The sequence below is a fragment of the Ovis aries genome, chromosome 3 (assembly GCF_016772045.2).
Source record: "Ovis aries strain OAR_USU_Benz2616 breed Rambouillet chromosome 3, ARS-UI_Ramb_v3.0, whole genome shotgun sequence".
In the NCBI taxonomy this organism is placed as follows: domain Eukaryota; kingdom Metazoa; phylum Chordata; class Mammalia; order Artiodactyla; family Bovidae; genus Ovis; species Ovis aries.
Window position 1 is genome coordinate 165,199,001 of NC_056056.1, and position 27,378 is coordinate 165,226,378.

The window sequence follows — 27,378 nt, forward strand, 5'->3', positions numbered from 1 at the left end:
CTCATGTCCATCGAGTCGGTGATGCCATCCAGCCATCTCATCCTCGGTCGTCCCCTTCTCCTCCTGCCCCCAATCTCTCCCAGCATCAGAGTCTTTTCCAATGAGTCAACTCTTCACATGAGGTGGCCAAAGTACTGGAGTTTCAGTTTCCAATGAACACCCAGGACTGATCTTCTTTAGAATGGACTGGTTGGATCTCCTTGCAGTAAACAGGCCTTAACTAACCTTATTTAATATTTTCCTATTTAAAATATCCAATCTACCTTCTCTTCCTAAACTGATTAAGCTTTTACTAATACTGAATTATAATAAAAGAGAAGCTCTAGTCCTACATCATTTTTGCTATCTATACACTTAAAAAAAACCCAGATAAATTCTAAACATAATTTTTAATTTAAAAATTGGTTTAAAAAAATAATATTAAAATTAACATATAAAAATATTTTAGAAAAATGACATTCTTATCAATTTGGGCTTACTAAATAGCATAGTATGTCTCTGATTTTAATGTAGTCTTTTAGTCACACTGCAGTTTTAAAGGAATTTTTAAATAGAAATCCTAATCTCATAAGTATTTTTGCTAAAGATATAAAGTTAATTGTATGAATGTTATCTTTCCTTTCCACATATTTTCTGTTTGGTATTTAAATATAGGAGAACAGAATTAGCAACCATAATAAGTCTTTGAATTTGTGATCTAGAGGGCATTTGTCGTATCATGAAACATAGCTATATCAAGATATACAGGTAATAATTTCAAGTGAATTTTTCTGTTTTTCCCTTGTTTTTGACTATTATTAAACTATCTGTTTGTACCTAAGGTTACTTCAGTCCTCATGGACAACAGCCCAAGAGTCTTCACTTATGACACCATAATTGACTTTACAATTACTCCTGTCCCAGTAGAATCCATCACAGAGGATGAGCAAAAATTCAATGCTGAAATATCCTGAGGAAGGTTTCACAGACTTTAAATAACTAACACCATCATAAACACCACTACCCATACGCTAGCTCATAAACATGGACTCTGGACGATGCAAATTGCTATGGTCTTTAAATATCCATGGTTACCCAATTATATTTATCTTAAAACACCTAAGGTTTAACAGAATTCAGGAAAAGAATTTCCCTTTATGTGTATCAGTGAAGTTTACTTGCATTATCTAAACAGTGAGATCTCTTGAATTGATGGAGCCTTGGTAGAAAGTCATTCACTGCAGTGTAAGGATTGGAATATTCACTACCTTCTTTCTCTGCCTCAAAAAGAAGTCTAAATGACTGTGATATTTTTAAAATGACTGTTAATGGAAATGAAATATTTATAATGAGGCAATAAAAATGTATATATTGGGAGAATGGCTATGACCTGAGAAAAGGAAAATATTTGAAAATTCCATTGCTGCTACTGCTACTGCTAAGTCGCTTCAGTCGTCTCCGACTCTGTGCGACCCCATAGACGGCAGCCCACTAGGCTCCTCTGTCTCTGAGATTCTCCAGGCAAGAATACTGGAGTGGGGTGCCATTGCCTTCTCTAATGCATGAAAGTGAAAAGTGAAAGTGACATCGGTCAGTCATGCCTACTCTTAGCGACCCCATGGACTGCAGCCTACCAGGCTCCTCCGTCCATGGGACTTTCCAGGCAAGAGTACTGGAGTGGGGTGCCATTGCCTTCCCTGGAAAATTCCATTACTTTATCTTCACTTAGTGATTTTTGGATGTTATTAATTATTCCAATAATGTCTATTTTATTCTATTTTCAAAGATGGCCTACATAAAGAAAGAAAATGAAATATATTGAGCTAAAATAAGGTAAAAATATTTTCAATTCATTTACTACTGTCATGTAATGAATCAAACACTAGCTTCGCTCTCATGAGGGCTATAACCACTATCATATAGATTACATGAGATACTTCTATTTTAGATAATGTGCATACTACAATTTTAGATGAAGAAAGCCTCTAGCTATAAATATTTTAAGAATAGAAATTTAGAATGTGAGTGATTTTAGGCAATAAAATAGGCTAATTTCTTGCAGAAATCCCTGCCAATTATGATTTAAATAAAATAACCAAAGAACATCTTTCACTGCTTAATAGAATAACAATTTAAGAAGCCTAATGACATCTACTTCAAATTCTTGCATCTTCCTGACATTAAAATTGTTTTGTATGTAATATCTTATTAAGCTATAAATAATTTAATTCTACATTTAAGAACGTATTAATAGCACTGGAATCAAAACCACAGTTTCATTTATTTTGCCTTGTGCCTCTCTGCAGATGTCTGCCATGGGTGACAGGGAAACAAGCAACCACTCAGAAGTGACTGACTTCATTCTTGTTGGCTTCAGGGTCCGCGCAGAGTTCCACATTCTCCTCTTCCTGCTTTTTCTGCTTGTCTATGCCATGATCCTTCTAGGAAATATTGGCATGATGGTCATTATTATGACTGACCCCCGGCTGAACACACCAATGTATTTCTTCCTAGGCAACCTCTCCTTCGTTGATCTCTTCTATTCATCTGTTATTGCACCCAAGGCTATGATGAACTTCTGGTCTGAGAGCAAGTCCATCTCATTTGCAGGCTGTGTGACCCAGCTCTTTCTCTTTGCCCTCTTCATTGTGACTGAGGGGTTTCTCCTGGCAGTCATGGCTTATGACCGCTTCATTGCCATCTGCAACCCACTCCTCTACTCTGTCCAGATGTCAACACATCTCTGTGTTCAGTTGGTGGCTGGTTCCTATTTTTTTGGCTGTGTCAGCTCAGTTCTTCAGACCATCATGACATTTACTTTATCCTTTTGTGCTTCTCGGAACATTGACCATTTTTACTGTGATGACCGTCCACTTCAGAGGATTTCTTGTTCTGATCTCTACATTCATAAGATGGTATCCTTTTTCTTATGCAGCATTATTATTTTGCCTACCATAATTGTCATTATTGTGTCATATATATATATTGTATCCACAGTTCTAAAAATACGCTCCACTGAGGGGCGAAAGAAAGTCTTCTCCACTTGCAGCTCTCACCTAGGAGTCGTGAGTGTACTGTATGGTGCTATCATTTTTATGTATTTCATCCCTGACAGATTTCCTGAGCTGAGTAAAGTGGCTTCCTTGTGTTACACCCTGGTCACTCCCATGTTGAATCCTTTGATTTACTCTCTGAGAAACAAAGATGTCAAAGAAGCTCTGAGGAAGATCCTGGGGAAAAAAACTATGTTTATTTAATTCTATATTAACTGAAAATAGAATTAAGTAAATGTAATATTCTGAAAGTGCTGCACTTATAATAACTTAGAGAAGCACTGATTCAAATCTTAAGAGACTTTATTTGTTTGAATCCCACATACATACTTTGGAAGATGTATTTGGACTTAATCAGAATACATACATCAGGAAGATGGACTATATTTTGTCTGGCTGTTGATTTTGGAATGGAATGACTTTCTCTATACTTCCTTTTGGATAATGATAATGGTTTCCATGTAATTTTTTTAAGACATATATATTCCAACTTTACTTCTTACTCTTTGAGGCTGTTGTTTGGGATGCATTGTTTATCTTGAGTCAATACCATATGTTTTATATATATATATATATATATATATATATATATACATATATATATATATATACACATATACTTGGTAGAGGTAACACAGTCTGATGTATTAAGAAAGAAAGAACAAAATACCAGATTTACTAAAGAAATCTTTGTGAGTGTCTAATGAGAGAATCAGGTACTCTGCAGTACACAGTCTCAAGTGTGAAATGTAAGTAACTCTTAATTGTCCAGAGGCTAACTGAGTGGCATATTTATCTCATGGTTTCTCTGGCTTGAATCATTATTATTTCTCCCCTTCATTTGAATATCTACTAAACTGATAAATTGTTTTTTAAAATTGTACCTTTTTACAAGGAAACTGTAATAAAAGTAAAGATAATTCATATTTTTTATATATGCCTTAGTGAGAATTCATTCATCAAATTAATACTTACTGAATTTTTATATACTCTGTGCCCTATACAAACTCCCAATTTTAAATGATTTCTGTACTTGAGCTCACACTAATTGATGGAAAAAACAGCTAAATAGAGAGCTATTAATAACATGTCATATAGTAAACCCAGTGAATAAAGTGAGTGAAAGTTGCCCAGTCATGTCCCACTCTTTGCAACTTCATGGACAGTCCATGGAATTCTCTAGGCCAGGATACTGAAGTGGGTAGCCCCTCCCTTCTCCAGGGGATCTTCCCAACCCAGGGATTGAACCCAGGTCTTCCACATTACAGGCAGATTCTTTACCAGCTGAGCCACAAGGGTAGAAATTACAAAGACAGAGCAGCTTCTACAGATGAGTGATATTATGATCAGGAAAACTTCATAAGTACATTTGTAAACATAAATAAACTTGAGCAAGGTGAAATAGAAAAGTTTCTGTGCAAAGGCAATGAAATAATGATATGTTAAACTTACAAAAATGTAATTCCTGATATTAATGTAAAAGAGAGGGAATGAGATTTAAGACTTAAAAGGAAATTCATGGAAATTTTGCACATCTATATAAGAAGACAAGGAGGTTGGCTTATTTTCTGCAGACCACAGGAAAACACTGAGGATTTTTCTTTAAAGAATATATTGTGTTCAAATCGACATTTTAGAAAAATCACGTTGGTAACTTGTGGTAGATAAATATTTATAGAAGAAGATAATCACTATCTTATGACAGTGGAGAGAGGGAATACCTTTAAAATTACAGATAAACGAAACTGAATATTAATTAATGGTTGATAAAGTTAAAACAAGGTAGAAGTGAGTAATGACTTCTAATGTTTGAGCATCTCTAACTGGGGAAATACCACCAAACTAAATGAGAAGAATAGTACAAGTAATAATAGTTAATTATTAAGAGTTAACAAAATAAAGTCAGGTCAGACTGAGCTTTCTCATCCTGGTTTGCCTATGTGCTTGATAGTCAACTGTCTGGACTTTACGGAAACTCTTACTTCTCAGTTTAATAAAAGAATACTAATGTCCAGTGAGCAAAGAACCTGTGCCTGGGATTTAGGTGAGGTGAAACTGAAAAGAATTATGAATTTCTTGAAGGCTTGTTCCATTATAGGACTCAGCATGTTGCATGAAAGATTCTGTATTTTACAAGCAAAAGCGTGCTAGTAAAACATGCCTAAATAAATTGAAGACCACATTTATCTAAAACATTATTACTACTTTAATCTCATCTTGTGGCATCCCATTACATTTATAATTATAGCTGATTGTAGAGTCATAACTAGGTAATTTTACTAAAAGGTAGTGTTCATGGTCAGAGAAAGCAATGGCAACCCACTCCAGTACTCTTGCCTGGAAAATCCCATGGATGGAGGAGCCTGGTAAGCTGCAGTCCATGGGGTCGGGAAGAGTCAGACACGACTGAGCGACTTCACTTTCACTTTTCACTTCCATGCACTGGAGAAGGAAATGGCAACCCACTCCGGTGTTCTTGCCTGGAGAATCCCAGGGACGGGGGAGCCTGGTGCGCTGCCGTCTATGGGGTCGCACAGAGTCAGACACGGCTGAAGCGACTTAGCTGCAGCCGCAGCAGTGTTCATGGTATTTAATCCTCACTCAGCTGCTGCTACACTAACACCAACTATATTTAAAAATTTAGCCTCCTTTTAATATTCAGTTTTTAATATAAGAAATATCTAAATAGTTAAAATAATAAATATATAATTATTATGAATAAGCAAAACTAAATTTTCTATTTTATTGTGCAGCTTCCTATTCTTCAGGTGAAGATGAAATCTTTTCAAAAAAAAAAAAGATGTTTCTGAATCATTGCTCAAAAATATAAATTCTTGAATCTAAAGAAGACCTGCACGTTATTTTTTTAAACACTTTATTGAGGAGTAATTGGTTTGAAATAAACAGTATATATTTAAAGTGAACAACTCTGTGAGTTTTGTGGCCAATTAAAACACCACCACATCAAGATACAGAATATTTCCTTCATTTCCAAATGGTTGATTATGCCTCTTTTCAGGCCATTCTTCCCTCCAAACCCATCTCCAGATAACCAGTGATCTGCATGGTATGTAATAGAATCATACAGCATGTCTTTTCTCTCAAGCTTCTTCACTGTGTAAAATGATTTTGAGATTTCTTCATTTTGTCATGTATAAGTAACCCATTCTTTTTATTGCTGAGTAATATTCCATTTTCCATTGTACATATATACCAAATTTTGTTTATGCACTCTTAAATAAATGGGCAATTGATGTTTAATCAGCTTTTAGATATTGTGAATACAGCTGATATGTATTCATATGTGTGTTTTCCTTATCTTTGCTGATTTTTGAAGCTTGAGATTCTGAGATCTCATAATAAATATGTTTGATTTAAAGAGACTACCAGGGAAATATCTGAAAATAAAGAACAAACAAAAAACATATTTATTGACCAAAATCTACTAAATCTCAGGAAGACTGAAAATATATGACATTTGAGCAAGGACCCACTGCCTCCCTGCCCTCTCTCATCCCAGCAGAGCTGAAAGTGCACTCAGGCAAGTACAGGCAGGGACAGAGAGATCCCTCTGCCCCTGGGTCACAGTCAAAGGCTACCATGTCCCCTTGATTGTTGTTGCTGCAAACATTACTTGTCCCCTCCAGCTCCACATTGAAGAAGGTCTATTCAATGCAAGGGTTGCTAAAACATGATGATCCCTCCCCAGCCTGCATTCAAAAGCTCTACCCTAAGAATGCCAGGCCAAGAGTACTGGGCCCCAATTCCAGCTGCTCCCATTCTCTTAAAGGACAGAAGTTTTATGCTCAGAACACCATAGGCTAGTGACCTCACTCAGAAACCTTCTCCTAAAGCAGGAATGTCATTCTAAGCAAACTGGACCACTGTGCCTGCTTGTTTCAGAACAGATGAACGCAGGTTTTACCTAGAAAGAAAGATGTACCATGATAACGGAGGCCTCCACAGCTCTTTCCACTTGAACTGACTCTATTTAGAAAAACATGTGTAGGCAATTCAAGCTTAAGTGAACTCCAAAACTTAATAAATATTTGGTATAAGCAATTAAGAGGAGACTAGTGGTCCCATAAGAGTGAAAAGCTAAGTGTAGCTGTAGACCAACTACAATGCTATCTGGTGCACAGGGCCTTGCTCAGTAAGTTCAGTTCAGTTTAGTCCCTCAGTTGTGTCCGACTCTTTGCAACCCCATGAACTGTAGCATACCAGGCCTCACTGTCCATCAGCAACTCCCAGAGTCCACCCAAACCCATGTCCACTGATTCAATGATACCATTCAACCATCTCATCCTCTGTCATCCCTTTCTCCTCCTGCCCTCAATCTTTCCCAGCATCAGAGTCTTTTCAAATGAGTCAGCTGTTCGCATCAGGTGGCCAAAGTATTGGAGTTTCAGCTTAACATCAGTCCTTCCAATGAACACCCAGGACTGATCTCCTTTAGGATGGACTGGTTGGATCTCCTTGCAGTCCAAGGGACTCTCAAGAGTCTTCTCCAACACCATAGTTATAAAGCGTCAATTCTCCGGTGCTCAGCTTTCTTTATAGTCCAACTCTCACATCCATACATGACCACTGGAAAAACCATAGCTTTGACTAGACGGACCATTGCTGACAAAGTAATGCCCCTGCTTTTTAACATGCTGTCTAGGTTGGTCATAACTTTCCTTCCAAGGAGTAAGTGTCTTTTAATTTCACGACTGCAGTCATCATCTGCAGTGATTTTGGAGCCCAGAAAAATAAAGTCAGCCACTGTTTCCCCATCTATTTGTCATGAAGTGCTGAGACCAGATGCCATAATCTTAGTTTTCTGAATGTTGAGCTTTAAGCCAACTTTTTCACTCTCCTCTTTCACTTTCATCAAGAGGCTCTTTAGTTCTTCTTCACTTCCTGCCATAAGGGTGGTGTCATCTGCATATCTGAGGTTATTGATATTTCTCCTGGCAATCTTGCTTCCAGCTTGTGCTTCCTCCAGCCCAGGGTTTCTCATAATGTACTCTGCATATAAATAAATAAATAAACCAGGTGACAGTATACAGCCTTGTAGTACTCCTTTCCCAATTGGAACCAGTCTGTTGTTCCATGTCCAGTTCTAACTGTTGCTTCCTGACCTGCATATAGGTTTCTCAAAAGGCAGGTCAGGTGGTCTGTATTCCCATCTCTTTCAGAATTTTCCACAGTTTATCATGATCCCACAGTCAAAGGCTTTGGCATAGTCAATAAAGCAGAAATAGATATATTTCTGGAACTCTCTTGATCTAACTATGTGCTGATGGTTGCAGTTGCACTCCCAACCTGGTAGTTTTCTGGCCTGAGGCCATCCAGCCCTCAGATCTACAGGCTCTATGGTCGGATTAACGGCAAACTCCAAGAGGGTTTACACCAAAGGGGACCTTTCCAGACATCTGCTGCCTGTCCCGCCATCCCTATGGTGAGTCCCTGCTGGCTCAAGCCTCCTCAGGACACCCTCCAACAAAAGCAAGTAGTTCGATCAGTTTCCTGTGGATTCACTGCTCCTTTCTTCTGAGTTTGGTGCACAAGGTTTTGTTTGTTCCTTTAAACTGGAGTCTCTGTTTACCCTTGTCCTGTGGAAGTCTTGTAATCAAATCTTGCAGGCCTTCGAGGTCAGATTCCCTGGGGATTCCTAGTCCCTTTGTCAGGTCCCCAGGTTGGGAAGCCTGATGTGGGGTTCTGAACCTACACAACAGTAGGAGAACTTCTTTGGTATTATTGTTCTCCAGTTTGTGGGTCACTGACCCAGTAGGTTTGGGATTTGATTTTATCGTGATTGTGCCCCTCCTACTGTCTCACTGTGGCTTCTTCTTTGTCTTTGGATGTGGAGTATCTTTTTTTAGTGGGTTCTGGCGTCCTCCTGGCAATGGTTGTGCAGCAACTTGTGATTTTAGTGCTCTCACAGGAGGAGCTGAGTGCACATCCTTCTACTCTTCCATCGTAAACTGGAAGCTGCCTATATCTTTTTTTTTGGGGGGGGGGGGGTTAGTTCTTTTTTCTTTTTTTTAATTTTTATTTTTACTTTATTTTACTTAATAATACTGTATTGGTTTTGCCATACATTGACATGAATCCACCACGGGTGTACATGCGATCCCAATTGAATTATGGTTTTCTGTGGGATGACTTTGAAGTAACATAGGTATTAGCAAGATCAGACAGTCATAGCTGCATCTGTGATTACAAGGCATGAGGAGAGATGGTCTTAAAGTATCACAGAAGCCTGGAAATCCAAGACTGAGAACCCTGGTGAGATTAGCCCACTAGACGCTAGAACCAAGATAAGAAACAATCCAAGAAGCATACTGAAGGAGAAAGAAATACCTTCTCTTCTTACATCCTCAGTTCTGCCTTTATACTGTTAAAGCAGCCATAGACAAAAGGTAAATGATTGAGTGCAAGATTTGCTCCAGAGGCTATAGTTGTATGATCACTACTCTAGAATATACAAAGATTCCGCAACAAGTATGTTGGGAAATAAGAAACCATTTCTTCTAGTGCAAATTTGGCATAATGCTTTCTGTTAGTTTCCTTTATCTAATGAGTTTATTATTTTGCCTTCAGTTCTAACATATTTTTCCTGAATATAGTGTTTTCATTTGGTCTTCCATTGTCTTGTCTTTTAGCACTTTAAGGACAGTATTCTATTGTCTTCTGGTTTGAATTTTTCTGTCAAAAAATCTATGCTTTACTTTTTTCTTGAAAATATATAATTTTTTTTCCTTCTTGTTGCTTTGACAGTATTTTTCATCCATTTTCAGAAATTTTATCCTCCTGTACCTTCATTCCATTTTCTTTCTGTTCCTTTTACTTGGGTTTTTGTGAAGTTTCTTGTATGTATGTGTTTAGAGTTGCTATCCACTTTCAAAAGAAAATTTGACCATTATAGTTTCTAATATTTTTCTAATCACCTCCTTTCTAATTATATTTGTAATATTTTCTCAGTTATCACTCAATGTCTGTTAGGTTTTTTTTTCATTTTTAACTTTATGATTGTGTTTGATTTGTTTCAGTTGCTTTGTATTCATGTTTAAATTTTTCTTGAATTGTTTCCTTTTTCTCAGGAATTACAGTCATTTGCTGCTTATTGTACAGTATCTAAATATGGTTGGCTCATTTAATTTCTACAAAGTTTAGATTTTGTCATGGAAGCCAGATCTTATAGTAATTACTTGCTCACGAGTAGGTGCGGAAGCATCTTAAGTTCTGTATTTTTTCAATGTTATCTGAATTTTATATTTGTAGTATAATGAGTTTATTATTATACTCATTTCACATATTTTGGTGAGAATGTATTATTCTTTGTATATTGAGGTGCATTAGTTGTTAATATTGTGGTTATATCTTTTGAAGCTAAATTATTGATGGGGATTATGGCAAAGATGGCAGAGTAGGAAGACCTTGTGTTTACCTTCTCCCACAGACACACCAAAATTGCAAGCACTTACAAAGCAGCTATCTATATAAATAACCTAAGGACTGTCAGAAAAATTTTCCATATCTAAAGACCTGAAGCAGGAACAACAGTGAGGTGGATAGGAGAGGCAGAGACACATTGTAGTCAGGACTGCACCTCTGGGTTAACAACCCACAAATGGAAGGAGTATCATGTGTAGACGCCCTTGCCAATGAACAACACAGCTGTTCAACATCCCCACATTAGGCTTCCGAGTCCAGAAGGGCCTGCACAGGGAAGATAAGCTCTCAGAAAATCTAGCTTTGACAGCCTGCAAACTTTCTATTTGGAAAAGCTTGAAGGCTGTAGGAAACAGAAGCTTCGATCTTTAACCATGCATACAAAATGTCACACACTTTAAGTCCCAGTACACAAGCAGTAATTTGAAAGAAGCATGGATCAGACCCACCTGCTGGTCTTGGAGAGCCTCCTGGATAGGCTGAAGGCAACTGAGTTTCCCTTGGAAAGGGAACACTGGAAGTAGCCATTTTGAGGAGCTCTTTCTACTGTGATGACATCAGCCTACCAAGTGTCATTTTGGAAACATAAATCTATCAGTACTGGAGGACATACCCACCCATGCTCAGTTCTAGCCCAAACCGCACTGAGCTGTGCAGACCGCAAATCAGGGACCCATCGCCACCCCCAGGAGGCCAGCATCAGCCTGACTATCCCTTGGCTAAGCAGACAGCTGCAAGAGGACCTGGCCCTACTCTCCAGTGGGCCAGTAGCAGCACTACCCACCATCCCTGGCTACTCAACCAATCATGAGGATGGGATCCCTTACCCTCCAATGGGTTCAAAGCAAATGTACAAGGCATAGCCACATAGCCAACTCGGCTGGGGTCCAACCCCACCTGCCAGCATGCCTAATATACTAAGTCCTACCATTACTGAAAGGTATATGCATGCCATATGAGGGAAACACTAGGGTCTATACCTCTGATGACCAAATGAGAGAATGCTTCTGGACCTAATTGGATGTTTCCTACACAAAGTCACTTCTCCAAGATTGAAAACTATAACTGATGTACATAGGAAAATACATAGAGAACTGGGCAAAATAAGGAGACAGATAAACACATTCCAGATGATGAAATAAGACAAAACCTCAGAAAAAAAAAACTAAACGGAGAGGAGATAATCAATCTACTTGATAGAGAGTTGAAGGTAATGATCTAAAAATGCTCATGGAAATCAGAAAGAGAATGAATGAACACAATAAGGATTTCAGCAACGTTAGAAACTATACATAAAAATCAAACAGAGCTGAAGAATACAATAACTGAAATAAAATCCACACCAGAAGGAATTAGCAGTAGATTAGATCAGAGGAATAGATCAGTACTCTGAAAGACAGGTCATTGGTAATTACACATGATGAACATAAAAAATAAGAAAATAATTTTTTTAATTAAAATAATCTAAGAGACTTTTGGGATGACATCAAGTATGCCAACATTCACACTATAGAGATTGCAGAAAGAAAAGAGAGAAATGAACAGGAAACTTATATGAATAAATAATGGCTGAAAACATCCCTACCTCAGGAAGGAAACAGACCCCTAGGTCCAGGAAGTATAGATATTCAAGTTAGATTAACTCATAGATCCACATCAAGACACATTAACATTAAATTATCAACTATTAAAGATAATGAGAATCTTAAAAGCAGCAAGACAACAACAAATAGTTACATTCAAAGAAACTTGTATAAGACTATCAGATGACTTTTTAGTAGAAAATAGGCAGGCAGGAAATGAGTAGCATGGGCATAATGCATTCAAAGTGATGAAAGGAAAAACCTACAACTAAGAATACTCTACCCAGCAATGTAATTATTCAGATTTGAAGAAGAGGTAAAGATTTTTCCAGACAAATAAAAGCTAAAATGGTTAAGAATCATTATATTGGCTTTATAAGCAATGGTAAAGGGACTTTAAGCAGAAAAAAAAAAAAAAAAGACCACAACACAAATGGGAAAATTATGAATGAGAAATCTCATTGGTAAAAAAAAAAAGAACATATAAAGTAGTGGATCAACCATTTATAAAGGTATAAGAAGGTTAAAGGACAAAAGTAGTAAAATATTTTATACTTACAATATGTGATAAGGCTACTCAAAGCAAAAAGATATAAAATATGGTGTCAAAACCATTAAAAGTAGGACAAGGATTTAAAATATAAGGCTGCTAGAATGCAAAAGAATCCACCGGCCAATGCAGAACATACTGGAGATATGGGTTCAATCCCCGAGCTGAGAAGATCCCCTGGAGTGGGAAAAAGCAACCTACTCCAGAATTCTTGTCTGGAAAATTCCATGGACAGTGGAACCTTGTGAGCAACAGCCCTTGGGTGGCAAAGAGTTGAGTACAACTGAGCGCTGAGCATACACATACATGTATACACATACATTCACATTCAAACTTTAGAGATCATCAACTTAATCATATGTATAGAAAGAAAGAATGATAGATAGATAGATAATGCTCAGTTGCTAAATTTTGTCTGACTCTTTGCAACCCCATGAACTGTAGCCTACCAGGCTCCTCTGTTCATGGGATTTTCCAAGCAGGAATACTGGAATGAGTTGCCATTTCCTCCTCCAGGGGATCTTCCTGGCTCAAAGATTGAACCCATGTCCCCTGTGTCTCCTGCATTAGCAGGCAGATTCTTTACCTTAAGCCACCTGGGAAGTCAGACAGATAGATATTGTGTTTTATATACACACACACACACACACACACATATATATATATATATATATATATATATATATATATATATATATCATCTTCCTATATATAGTAACCTATATATGCCATCTTCAAGTAGTCTTTATCCCCAGCATGCAAGGACATATAAATATCAACAATTCAGTCAATGTGGTCACCTCTTAACTAATTGAAAATAAATGTTATCTGATCATCTCAATAGATGCACAAAAACTTTTGCAAGATTAAACATCCATTAATGATAAAAATGCTGAACAATGAGAGTCTAGAGGGACTATATCTCAACATATTAAATATAACATATGCAGAAATTTCACCCCAAAACTGCAGAATATACACTCTTTTCAAGTAACAGAAACTTCTTCAGGATAAATCACATGCTAGGCCACAAAGCAAGTCTCAGTAAATTTAGGAAGACTGAAATCATAATAAACATCTTGCTTCCCTGGTAGCTCAGACAGTAAAGCGTCTGCCTACAATGCGGGAGACCTGGGTTCGATCCCTGGATCAGGAAGATCCCCTGGAGAAGGAAATGGCAACCCACTCCAGTATTCATGCCTGGAAAATCCCATGGACCAAGGATCCTGGTGGGCTACAGTCCATGGGGTCACAAAGAGTCGGACACAACTGGGCGACTTCACTTCACTTTCTGACCACAGAGATATGAGACTAGAAATCAAGCATAATAAAATAGCTGCAGAAAACCTTCAGATATAAAATCATGTGGAGATGAAATAATTTGCTATAAAATAAACTGTGGGTCATTGCAGAAATCAATGAAGAAATCAAAATAACTGGAGACAATTGAAAATGAAAAACAATGACCCAAATTGTGGGAAGCAGCAAAAGAAGTTCTAAGAGAGAAGATTATACTGGTATAATTGTACCTCTAGAAAGAAGAAAAATCTCAAATAAGCAATCTTATACATAAAAGAACTTGAAAAAATAATAAATTAAAGGACAATCAGACTACAAACTGGGTAGTAATAAAGAACAATGATCATAGAAGAAATAAATAAAATAGAGACTTTTAAAAATGGAAAAGACTAATGAAGCAAATATCTGATATTTTAAAAGATAACAAAATTGACAAGCTTTTAGCTAGACTCATAAGAAAAAAGAGAGAGAACCCAAATCTATAAAATCATAAATAAAAGTGAAGTTACAACCAACACCACAGAAACACAAATTATAATAAAACATTACTAAGAAAAACTGTATGCCAATAAAATGGACAATTTAAAAGAAAAGGACAAATTCCTAGAAATGGATAATATCCTAAGACTGAATCAAGAAGAAATAGAAAATGTGAACAGACTGATTGCCAGTAAATAAATTTAATCAGTAATAGTAGCCTCCCTACAAACAGAATTCCAACAAACAGCTCTGCAGGCGAATACTACCAAACATTTCAAGGAGAGTTAACACCTATCCTCAAACTATTCCAAAAATTAACAGTGTGGAGATTCCTTTAAAAACTGGAAATAGAACTGCCATATGGCCCAGCAATCCCACTACTGGGCATACACACCAAGGATTGAAAGAGACTCGTATACCCCAATGTTCATAACAGCAATGTTTATAATAGCCAGGACATGGAAGCAACCTAGATGTCCATCAGCAGACAAATGGATAAGAAAGCAGTGGTACATATACACAATGGAGTATTACTCAGCCATTAAAAAGAATACATTTGAATCAGTTCTAATGAGGTGGATGAAACTGGAGCCTATTATGCAGAGTGAAGTAAGCCAGAAAGAAAAACACCAATACAGCATACTAACACATATATATGGAATTTAGAAGGATGGTAACAATAACCCTGTATGCGAGACAGCAAAAGAGACACAGATGTATAGAACAGTCTTCTGGACTCTGTGGGAGAGGTCGAGGGTGGGATGATTTGAGAGAATGGCATTGAAACATGTATATTATCATATATGAAACGAATCACCAGTCCAGGTTCAATGCGTGAGACAGGGTGCTCGGGGCTGTTGCACTGGGATAACCCAGAGGGATGGTATAGGGAAGGAGGTGGGAGGGGGTTCAGGATGGGGAACACATGTACACCCATGGTGGATTCATGTTAATATGGCAAAACCAATACAATATTATAAAGTAATTGGCCTCCAATTAAAATACATAAATTTATATTTCAAAAATCAAACAAAAATTAAAGAGGAAGGAACAGCTTTCAAACTCATTCTATGAGGCCAACATCACCCTGATGACAAAACCAGACATGATACCACAACCAAAGAAAAGGCCAGCATCATGTTTAACATAGATGCAAAGTCCTCAACAAGATATTAACAAAAAAATTTTGAACATTATATTAAAAGTATCATACACCATCTTCAAATGGGATTTATCCCCAGCATGCAAGTATGTGTCAGTAGCAACAATTTAATCAATGTCATCACCTCCTATAATTAAAAATAAAAGCTATATGATCATCTCACTAGATGCACAAAAGCTTTTAACAAGATTTAATATCCATTATGACTAAAATGATCAACAATGAGGGTCTAAAAGGACTATATGTCAATATAATAAAGGTCGTATATTACAATCCCCCAGCCAACCTCATACCTAACATTGAAAAGCTGAAAATGCTTCCTCTAAAATTAGAAATTAAACAACGATGATAAAATAAAAGAAAAAGAATCTGAATTGGAAAGAAAGAAAGAAAACTGTCACTGTTTACAAAAAAATATATACTATATAGAGAAAATCATAAAGATGTGATCAAAAATCTATTAGAAATAATATATGAATCAATAAAGTTGCAGGATAAAAAATATATGCAGAAATCTGTGTAACATAGTGTTTCTGTATACTAACAGTGAACTATCAGAAAGAGAAAGTAATAAAAATTCAATTTACAATTGCATCAAAAAATAAAGTACCTAGACTTGAATCTCATTAAAGATGTAAAAGATCTGAACTAGAAAAACTAGAAGATGCTAATGAAAGAAATTGAAGACATTGCAAACAAATGGAAAGATATACCATGTTCATGTATTGGAAGAATTAATATTATTAAAATGACAATACTATGCAAGGCAATCTGTAGATTCAATCCAGTCTCTATTAAAATACCAATGGCATATTTGGACAGAACTGCAACAAGTAATTCTAAAATTTGTATGGAAACACAAAAGATCCCAAATAGCCAAAATTGTAAAAGATGAGTAAAACTGAAAGTATTTTGATCCTTTATTTCAAATTATACTACAATGCTAAGTAATCAAAGCAGTATGGTACTGGCACAAAAATATACACATAGGTCAGTGGAATAGAATAGAGTCCAGAAGTAAGTCCAGGTTTATGCATCAATTAATCTACAATAAAGGAGGAAGAATACACAATGGGGAAATACAGGTTCTTCAGTATATGGTGTTGAGAAACCTAGATAGATGCAAAAGAATCAAACTGGTGTACTTTCTCATACCATGTTCAAAAGTAAATTCAAAATGGATAAAAACATAAATGTAAAGTCTGAAACCACAAAACTCTTAGAGGAAAACATAGGCAGTAAACTCTTTGACATCAGTCTCAGCAATGTATATATTTTGAGGAAGAGAATCTGTCTCTGGCAAAGGAAACAGAAGCAAAAATAAACAAATGGGACTACATCAACCAAAAAGCTTTGGCAGAGTGAAGGAATCTTGGAACAAAATGAAAAGGCAACTGACTGCATAGGAGAAAATATTTGCAAACAATATATCTTATAAGAAGTTAATCGAAATATGCCCCAAAAAACACACATACAACTCAACTTCAAAAACAAAGCTAAACAAAAAAGGAGCAAAAAGCAATCTGATTAAAAGCAAGCAGAAGATCTGAATATCCGTTTTTCACAAAGATGTAAGACTGTCAACAGGCCTTAACTAACCTTAATTAGTATTTTCCTTTCTAAAATATCTAAACTGCTTTCTCTTCCTCTACTAGTTAAACTTTTGCTAATACTGTATTATAATAAAAGAAGACCTAATCCCACATCATTTTGCTGTCTATACACTTATAAAACCCAGATAAAATCTAAAATGCTTTTTTTTAATTTAGACAATTATTTTCTAAAAATTAAATTAAATTATAAAAATATTTAGGAAAAGTGGCAGTCTTAGAAAATTAGGCTTGTTAAGTAGCATATTATGACTGTGACTTGAATGTAGTCTTTCAGTCACTGTGTAGTTTTGAAAGAATTTTCAAATATAGATCCTGATCTTAAACTATTTTTACAAAGGATTTTTGTTAATGTATTGAATACTATCATATCTTCCAATATATTCTCTATTTGTTTTGTATTTAAATATAGGAATACATAGAATTATCAACCATTATCTCACTTTGAATTTGTGATTTAGTGGGTGTTTGTCATATCATGAAATACACCTACATTAAGAAGCATAGATAATTACAAATTAAAGTGGAATTTTTTTCTTTTTAAAATACTTTAAATACTTATCTAAAACTTTTCTCATATGCAAACTTTTAAAGCTCTTTTCTGTGCTTACCAATATGTATGTTGAGATAATACCATAAAGTTTTTCTTTGTCAGTAAAGAAATTAGAGTCCAAAAATATTTCCCAAAGGATATACACAACTATAGAAGGAAAAGTTCCTTCTATTTGGACTATTATTAAACTGTTTGTACTTGCGGTTATTTCAGTCCTCATGGACAACAGCCCTGGAGTCTACACTTATGTCTCCATAATTGATTTCACGATTACGCCTCTCCCAGTGGAATCCATCATAGAGGATGAGTAAAAGCTCAAAGGTAAAATACCCTTGAAAAAGGTATCAGAGATTTTAAAATAACTGAGGACATTAAAAACACCACTTTTGATTCACTAGCTCATGATCACAGACTCTGGCTGACACAAGGTTGCTGTGATCTTTAAATATCCATAGTTATCCTTACTTTAAGACATATGAGGTATACTAGAATTCAGGAAAGGGATTTCCTTTATGTATATCACTTAAGTTTACTTTCTTTATCTAAAGAGTAGGATCTCTTGAATTGATGCAACCTTGGTAGAAAGTTGTTCATTGCAGTATAAGGATTGGAATATTCACCAGCTTCTCTCTTTGCTTTTAAAGAGAGGGCCAAGTAATTATGACATTTTTTTAAATTAAATAACTATTAATGGAAGTTCAACACTTGTAATGAAGCAATTAAAATTCATGTATTTGGGGGAATGACTTTGATATGAGAAAAGGAACATATGTTTAGTAGTAGAATTAGAGAACTTTATCTACTCTTAGTGCTTTTTTATTTTACTCAACATACCAATATTGTCTAATTACATTGTTTTCAAAGATGGTCCCAATAACAATGGAAACTAAATATATTGAGGTAAAAAAAAATAAAAATATTTCAAATATTTTTAATACTCATGTAATGACACAAATACTGACAGCTATCATAATGGCTATAAACACCATAGAGATTACATGCAATATGCTTATTTTAGATAAGATGTAATACTCCTAATTTGGATAAAATAATTTTTAACAATTAATATAGTAAGAATAGAAATTCAGAATGTGAGTGATCTTAGAAAATAAACTACGCTAATTTCTTACAGAAATCCTTGCCAATGTATGATTTAAATAAAATAACCAAATAACTTCTTTCATTGCTTAATAGAATAACAATTCCTGAAGTTTAATAATATCCAAATCCAAATTCATGCATTTTATTGATGTTAAAATTGTTTTGTATACCTTTTATCATTAATAAGTAAATAATGTATAGCTACATTTAAGACAGTACTGATGAACTGATGACTCAAAGTCACAATTTCATTTCTTTTGCCTTCTGCCTCTCAGCAGTTGTCTGCCATGGGTGACAGGGGAACAAGCAACTACTCAGAAGTGACTAACTTCATTCTTGTCGGCTTCAGGGTCCGCACAGAGCTCCACATTCTCCTCTTCCTGCTATTTCTACTTATCTACGCCATGATCCTTCTAGGAAATATTGGCATGATGGTCATTATTATGACTGACCCCCGGCTGAACACACCAATGTATTTCTTCCTAGGAAACCTCTCCTTCATTGATCTCTTCTATTCATCTGTTATTGCACCCAAGGCTATGATGAACTTCTGGTCTGAGAGCAAGTCCATCTCATTTGCAGGCTGTGTGACCCAGTTCTTTCTCTTTGCTCTCTTCATTGTGACCGAGGGGTTTCTTCTGGCAGCCATGGCTTATGACCGCTTCATTGCCATCTGCAACCCACTCCTCTACTCTGTCCAGATGTCAACACGTTTCTGTGTTCAGTTGGTGGCTGGTTCGTATTTTTGTGGCTGTATCAGCTCAGTTCTTCAAACCAGCATGACATTTACTTTATCCTTTTGTGCTTCTCGGAACATTGACCATTTTTACTGTGATGACCGTCCACTTCAGAAGATTTCTTGTTCTGATCTCTATATTCATAAGTTGGTTTCTTTTTTCTTATGCAGCATTATCATTTTGCCTACCATAATTGTCATTATTGTGTCGTATATATATATTGTATCCACAGTTCTAAAAATACGCTCCACTGAGGGGCGAAAGAAAGTCTTCTCCACTTGCAGCTCTCACCTAGGAGTCGTGAGTGTACTGTATGGTGCTGTATTTTTTATGTATCTCACTCCTGATACATTTCCTGAGTTGAGTAAAGTAGCTTCCTTATGTTACACCCTAGTCACTCCTATGTTGAATCCTTTGATTTACTCTCTGAGGAACAAAGATGTCAAAGAAGCTCTAAGAAAGAGCCTAGAGAAAAGATACTTTAATTCTATTTTTACAGTGATGTAAATGAAAGTCTTGGGAATTATAACAACTTGGGGAAGCAACTGGTTAAAAAGTTGTACCCATTGATCTTAGAAATATTTAATCATAAAGTTTTCATTTATTAGAATTCCATGTACTTACAGATGAAAAGTACATTTGCACTATGGTTTGCCTATTTTGTTCAAGAATGGAATGACTTTCTCTGTGCTTCATCTTCATTATGCTTGCATTAGTAACATTTGTTAGGTGGATATAAATGTACTTGGTAGAGGTAGCACAATCTAATGTAATAAGCAAACGAAATATCATATTTACTGGAGACACGTAAGTAACTCTTAATTGCCCAGAAGCTAAATGAATTTATTTCATGGTTTCTCTGACTTGAATAATTATATCTCCCCATCATTTGAATATTTATTAATCTGATAAATTACTTTTGGATTTCCTCCCTTTTTATAAGAAAACTGTAAGAAAATAAACATGAGTAAATTTAATATTTTGTTATATGTGCCTTAGTGAGAATTCTTTTATCAATTCAATATTTATTGAATTTTGATGTACTCTTTGCCCTAAAAAAATTCCTAGGTATAAATAATTTCTCTAGCTGTTCAGTTCAGTTCAGTCGCTCAGTCGTGTCAGACTCTTTCTGACCCCATGAATCGCAGCACACCAGGCCTCCCTGTCCATCACAAACTCCCGGAGTTCACTCAGACTCGCGTCCATCGAGTCAGTGAAGCCATCCAGCCATCTCATCCTCGGTCATCCCCTTCTTCTTGAGGTCACAGTAATTGAGAGGAAATAGCTGACTAAAGAGCTGATATGCCATATGTTCAGCAATACGTGAACGGTGAACTCCCTGATGTTCAAGCTGGTTTTCAAAAAGGCAGAGAAACCAGAGATCAACTTGCCAACATCTGCTGGATCATGGAAAAATCAAGAAAGTTCCAGAAAAACATCTATTTCTGCTTTTGTGACTATGCCAAAGCCTTTGACTGTGTGGATCACAATCAACTGTGGAAAATTCTGAAAGAGATGGGAATACCAGACTACCTAACCTGCTTCTTGAGAAATCTGTATGCAGGTCAGGAAGCAACAGTTAGAACTGGACATGGAACAACAGACTAGTTCCAAATAGGAAAAGGAGTATATCAAGGCTGTATATAGTCACCCTGCTTATTTAACTTCTATGCAGAGTACATCATGAGAAATGCTGGACTGGAAGAAACACACCTGGAATCAAGATTGCCGGGAGAAATATCAATAACCCCAGATATGCAGATGACACAACCCTTATGGGGGAAAGTGAGGAGGAGCTAAAAGCCTCTTGATGAAAGTGAAAGAGGAGAGTGAAAAAGTTGGCTTAAAGCTCAACATTCAGAAAACAAAGATCATGGCATCAGGTCCCATCACTTCATGGGAAATAGATGGGGAAACAGTAGAAACAGTGTCAGACTTTATTTTTGGGGGCTCCAAAATCACTGCAGATGGTGATTGCAGCCATGAAATTGAAAGACGCTTACTCCTTGGAAGAAAAGTTATGACCAACCTAGATAGTATATTCAAAAGCAGAGACATTACTTTGCCGACTAAGGTCCGTCTAGTCAAGGCTATGGTTTTTCCTGTGGTCATGTATGGATGTGAGAGTTGGACCACAGCCTTCACAAAGAAGGCTGAGCGCCGAAGAATTTATGCATTTGAACTGTGGTGTTGGAGAAGACTCTTGAGGGTCCCTTGGACTACAAGGAGATCTAACCAGTCCATTCTGAAGGAGATCAGCCCTGGGATTTCTTTGGAAGGAATGATGCTAAAGCTGAAGCTCCAGTACTTCGGACACCTCATGTGAAGAGTTGACTCACTGGAAAAGACTCTGATGCTGGGAGGGATTGGGAGGAGGAGGAGAACGGGACGACACAGGATGAGATGGCTGGATGGCATCACGGACTCGATGGACGTGAGTCTGAGTGAACTCCGGGAGATGGTGATGGACAGGGAGGCCTGGTGTGCTGCGATTCATGGGGTCAGAAAGAGTCCGATACAACTGAGCAACTGAACTGAACTGAACTGAAACCCAGTGAATAAAAGCAAATATAGAAATACATATAGAGTACAGTAGTTAAAGATGAGTGATCCAAATGCTCAAGGAAAATTTCAAAACTTCCTAAAATTTAGTTCTTGATTTTAATGCACAAGAGAGGGGGTAAGAGAAACTTAAAAGGAAATTCATGGAACTCATACAGACCTATATAACAAGACAAGGAAGATTTCTTTTATTCTGCAAGCAGCAGAGAAGCACTCTGGATTTTTAAAAAGATATATTGTGTTTAAATTGGTATTTTAGAAAAATTGCATTTTAACTTTCAGTTCACTTCACTTCAGTCGCTAAGTCGTGTCTGACTCTTTGTGACCCCATGAATTGCAGCACACCAGGCCTCCCTGTCCATCACCAGCTCCGGGAGTTTACCCAAATTCATGTCCATCGAATCAGTGATGCCATCCAGCCATCTCATCCTCTGCCGTGCCCTTCTCCTCCTGCCCTCAAGCCCTCCCAGCATCAGAGACCTTTCCAATGAGTCAACTCTACTCATAAGGTGGCCAAAGTATTGGAGTTTCAGCTTTAGCATCAGTCCTTCCAAAGAACACCCAGGACTGATCTCCTTTAGAAGGGACCAGTTGGATTTCCTTGCAGTCCAAGGGACTCTCAAGAGTCTTCTCCAACACCACAGTTCAAAAGCATCAATTCATCAGTGCTCAGCTGTCTCCACAGTCCAACTTTCACATCCATACATGACCACTGGATAAACCATAGCCTTAACTAGACCTTTGTTGGCAAAATAATGTCTCTGCTTTTGAATATGCTATCTAGGTTGGTCATAACTTTCCTTCCAAGGAGTAAGTGTCTTTTAATTTCATGGCTGCAATCACCATCTGCAGTGATTTTGGAGCCTCCAAAAATAAAGTCTGACACTGTTTCCACTGTTTCCCCATCTATTTGCCATGAAGTGATGGGACCAGATGCCATGATCTTTGTTTTCTGAATGTTGAGCTTTAAGACAACTTTTTCACTCTACTCTTTGCTTTCATCAAGAGGCTTTTAATTCCTCTTCACTTTCTGCAATAAGAGTGGTGTCATCTGCATATCTGAGGTTATTGATGGAATACGGAATGAAGCATGGCAAAGGCTAATAGAGCTTTGCCAAGAGAATGCACTGGTCATAGCAAACACCCTCTTCCAACAACACAAGAGAAGACTCTACACATGGACATCACCAGATGGTCAACACTGAAATCAGATTGATTATATTCTTTGCAGCCAAAAATCGAGAAACTCTATACAGTCAGCAAAAACAAGACTGGGAGGTGACTGTGGCTCAGATCATGAACCCCTTATTGCCAAATTCAGACTTAAATTGAAGAAAGTAGGAAACACCACTAGACCATTCAGGTATGACCTAAATCAAATGCATTATGATTATACCATAGAAGTGAGAAATAGGTTTAAGGGACTAGATCTGATAGAGTGCCTGATGAACTATGGATGGAAGTTCGTGACCCTGTACAGGAGACAGGGATCAAGACCATCCCCATGGAAAAGAAATGCAAAAAAGCAAAATGCCTATCTGGGGAGTCCTTACAAATAGCTGTGAAAAGAAGAGAAGCGAAAAGCAAAAGAGAAAAGGAAAGATATAAGCATCTGAATGCAGAGCTCTAAAGAATGGCAAGGAGAGACAAGAAAGGCTTCTTCAGCGATCAGTGCAAAGAAATAGAGGCAAACAACAGAATGGGAAAGACTAGAGATCTCTTCAAGAAAATTAGAGATACCAAGGGAACATTTCATGCAAAGATGAGCTCGACAAAGGACAAAAATGGTCTGGACCTAACAGAAGCAGAAGATATTAAGATGAGGTGGCAAGAATACACAGAAGAACTGTACAATAAAGATCTTCACAACCAAGATAATCACGATGGTGTGATCACTCACCTAGAGCCAGATATCCTGGAATGTGAAGTCAAGTGAGCCTTAGAAAGCATCACTACAAACAAAGCTAGTGGAGGTGATGGAATTCCAGTTGAGCTATTTCTAATCCTGAAAGATGATGCTGGGAAAGTGCTGCACTCAGTATGCCCGCAAATTTGGAAAACTCAGCAGTGGCCACAGGACTGGAAACAGTTTTCATTCAAAGGCAATGCCAAAGAATGCTCAAACTACTGCACAATTGCAGTCATCTCACACGCTAGTAAAGTAAAGCTCAAAATTTTCCAAGCTAGGCTTTAGCAATACGTGAACCCTGAACTTCCAGATATTCAAGCTGGTTTTAGAAAAGGCAGAGGAACCAGAGATCAAATAGCCAACATCCACTGGATCATTGTAAAAGCAAGAGAGTTCCAGAAAAACATCTATTTCTGTTTTATTGACTATGCCAAAGCCTTTGACTGTGGGGATCACAATAAATTGTGGAAAATTCTGAAAGAGATGGGCATACCATACCACCTGCCCTGCCTCTTGAGAAACCTATATGCAAGTCAGGAAGCAACCGTTAGAACTGGGCATGGAACAACAGACACGAGCACGTCAAGTCTGTATAATATCACCCTGCTTATTTAACTTATATGCAGAGTACATCATGAGAAATGCTGGGCTGGAGAAAGCACAAGCTGGAACCAATATTTTAACTTTGGGTAGATAAATATTCATGGAAGAAGATAATAACAAAAGCCTCTGATTATCCAAATGAGAGGTTATGATTGTTTTAATGATAGCAGTCTTACATGAGACAGTGAAGAGAGGGAATATATTTAAAACCATGGATAAACTAAGCTGGATATTGGGATGGTTAATAAAATGAGATCTGGTGGAAGTTAATAATCATTTCAATGTTTAAGAATCTCTCACTGGGAAAATGCTGCCTCATAAAATAAGGAGTAAAATGCAATTAATAATATTTAATCATTAAGAGTTAAGAAAATTATTCCAGAACTCAGACTGAGCTTTCAAATTCTGCTTTTTCCTATGTGTTCCAAGGTCAACTGTCTTGACTTTGCAGAAACTCTTCTCAGTTTAATATAAAATTACTAATGTCTAATGGGCAAAGACCCTGTGCCTGAGATTTAGATGAGAAGTAACTGAAAAGAATTAGGAATTTCTTTCATTGAAGGTTTGTTCCATCATAGGGCTCAAAGTGTTGCATGAAAGATTTTTTATTTTACACATGAAAGAATGCTATTTAATATATGCCTAATTTAAGATTCAGAAAACTAAGATCATGGCATCTGGTCCCATCACTTCATGGCAAATATGGGGAAACAGTGGAAACAGTGAGAGACTTTATTTTTCCAGACTCCAGATCACTGCAGATGGTGATTGCACCCATGAAATTAAAAGACACTTACTCCTTGGAAGGAAAGTTATGACCAACCTAGACAGCATATTAAAAAGCAGAGACATTACTTTGCCAACAAAGGTCTTTCTACTCAAGGCTATGGTTTTTCTGGTAGTCATGTATGGATGTGAGAGTTGGACTGTAAAGAAAGCTGAGCACCTAAAAATTGATGCTTTTGAACTGTGGTGTTGGAGAAGACTCTTGAAGAGTCCCTTGGATTGCAAGGAGATCCAACCAGTCCATCCTAAAGGAGATCAGTCCTGGGTGTTCATCGGGAGGACTAATGTTGAAGCTGAAACTCCAATACTTGGCCACCTGATGCGAAGAACTAACTCATTTGAGAAGACCCTGACGCTGGGAAAGATTGAGGGCAGGAGGAGAAGGGAGTGACAGAGGATGAGATGGTTGAATGGCATCACCGACTCGATGGACATGAGTTTGAGTAGGCTCCAGGAGTTGGCATTGAACAGGGAGGCCTGGCGTGCTGTGGTTCATGAGGTCGCAAAGTAGGACACGACTGAGCGAATGAACTGAACTGAACTGAACTAAGTAACTTAAAGGCTACACTTGTCTTAACAGTCTTACTTCTTTAAAATCATCTTGTGATGTCCCATTACATTTATAATTATAGTTGATTGCAGTGTCATAACTAGTAAGATTTTCTTAATTTAAATAATAATGCTGATAGTATTGAATCTTCACTCATCTGCTACTACACTAACAGCAATTATGTTCAAAAGTTTCAGCCTATTTTTATTTTTTTAATATAAATTTATTTTAATTGGAGGCTAATTACTTTACAATATTGTAGTGGTTTTCCCATACCTTGACATGAATCTGCCATAGGTATACATGTGTTCCCCATCCTGAACCCCCCTGCCTCCTCCTTCCCCATACCATCCCTTTGGGTCATTCCAGTGCACCAGCCCTGAGCATCCTGTATCATGCATTGAACCTGGACTGGCGATTCATTTCACTTATGATAATATACATGTTTCAATGCCATTCTCCCAAATCATCCCACCCTTGCCCTCTCCCACAGAGTCCAAAAGACAGTTCTATACATCTGTGTCTCTTTTGCTATCTCACATACAGGGTTATTGTTACCATCTTTCTAAATTCCATATATATGTGTGAGTATACTGTATTGGTGTTTTTCTTTCTGGCTTACTTCACTCTGTATAGTAGGCTCCAGTTTCATCCACCTCCTTAGAACTGATTCAAATGTATTCTTTTTAATGGCTGAGTAATACTCCATTGTGTATATGTACCACAGCTTTCTTATCCACTCGTCTGCTGATGGACATCTAGGTTGCTTCCATGTCTTGGCTATTACAAACAGGGCTGCGATGAACACTGGGGTACACGTGTCTCTCAATTCTAGTTTCCTCGGTGTGTATGCCCAGAAGTGGGATTGCTGAGTCATAAGGCAGTTCTATTTCCAGTTTTTTAAGGAATCTCCACACTGTTCTCCATAGTGGCTGCACTAGTTTGCATTCCCACCAACAGGGTAAGAGGGTTCCCTTTTCTCCACACCCTCTCCAGCATTTATTGCTTGTAGACTTTTGGATTGCAGCCATTCTGACTGGCATGAAATGGTACCTTATTGTTGTTTTGATTTGCATTTCTCTGATAATGAGTGATGTTGAGCATCTTTCCATGTGTTTGTTAGCCATCTGTCTTCTTTGGAGAAATGTCTGTTTAGTTCTTTGGCCCACTTTTTGATTGGGTCTTTTATTTTTTTGGAATTGAGCTACAGGTGTTGCTTGTATATTTTTGAGATTAGTTGTTTGTCAGTTGCTTCATTTGCTATTATTTTCTCCCATTCTGAATGCTGTCTTTCCACCTTGCTTATAGTCCTTTGCTGTGCAGAAGCTTTTAATTTTAATTAGGTCCCATTTGTTTATTTTTGCTTTTATTTCCAATATTCTGAGAGGTGAATCATAGAGGATCCTGCTGTGATGTATGTC

The 27,378-nt window shown here is 37.1% G+C and overlaps 2 protein-coding genes across 2 annotated transcripts; both read left to right on the plus strand.

The window, feature by feature from the left end:
* The first annotated feature begins 2,264 nt into the window (after window positions 1-2,264).
* On the plus strand, window positions 2,265-3,236 carry LOC101116981 (olfactory receptor 9K2-like). The gene has a single exon (XM_027965828.1). It carries the CDS (start codon window positions 2,286-2,288, stop codon window positions 3,234-3,236), a length of 951 nt encoding a protein of 316 aa, XP_027821629.1. The 5' UTR covers window positions 2,265-2,285.
* A 15,831-nt stretch (window positions 3,237-19,067) lies between these two features.
* Window positions 19,068-20,054, plus strand: LOC101117240 (olfactory receptor 9K2-like). The gene has a single exon (XM_027965829.1). The coding sequence runs from the start codon at window positions 19,098-19,100 to the stop codon at window positions 20,052-20,054; it is 957 nt and encodes a 318-aa protein (XP_027821630.1). The 5' UTR covers window positions 19,068-19,097.
* The last annotated feature ends 7,324 nt before the right edge of the window (window positions 20,055-27,378 follow it).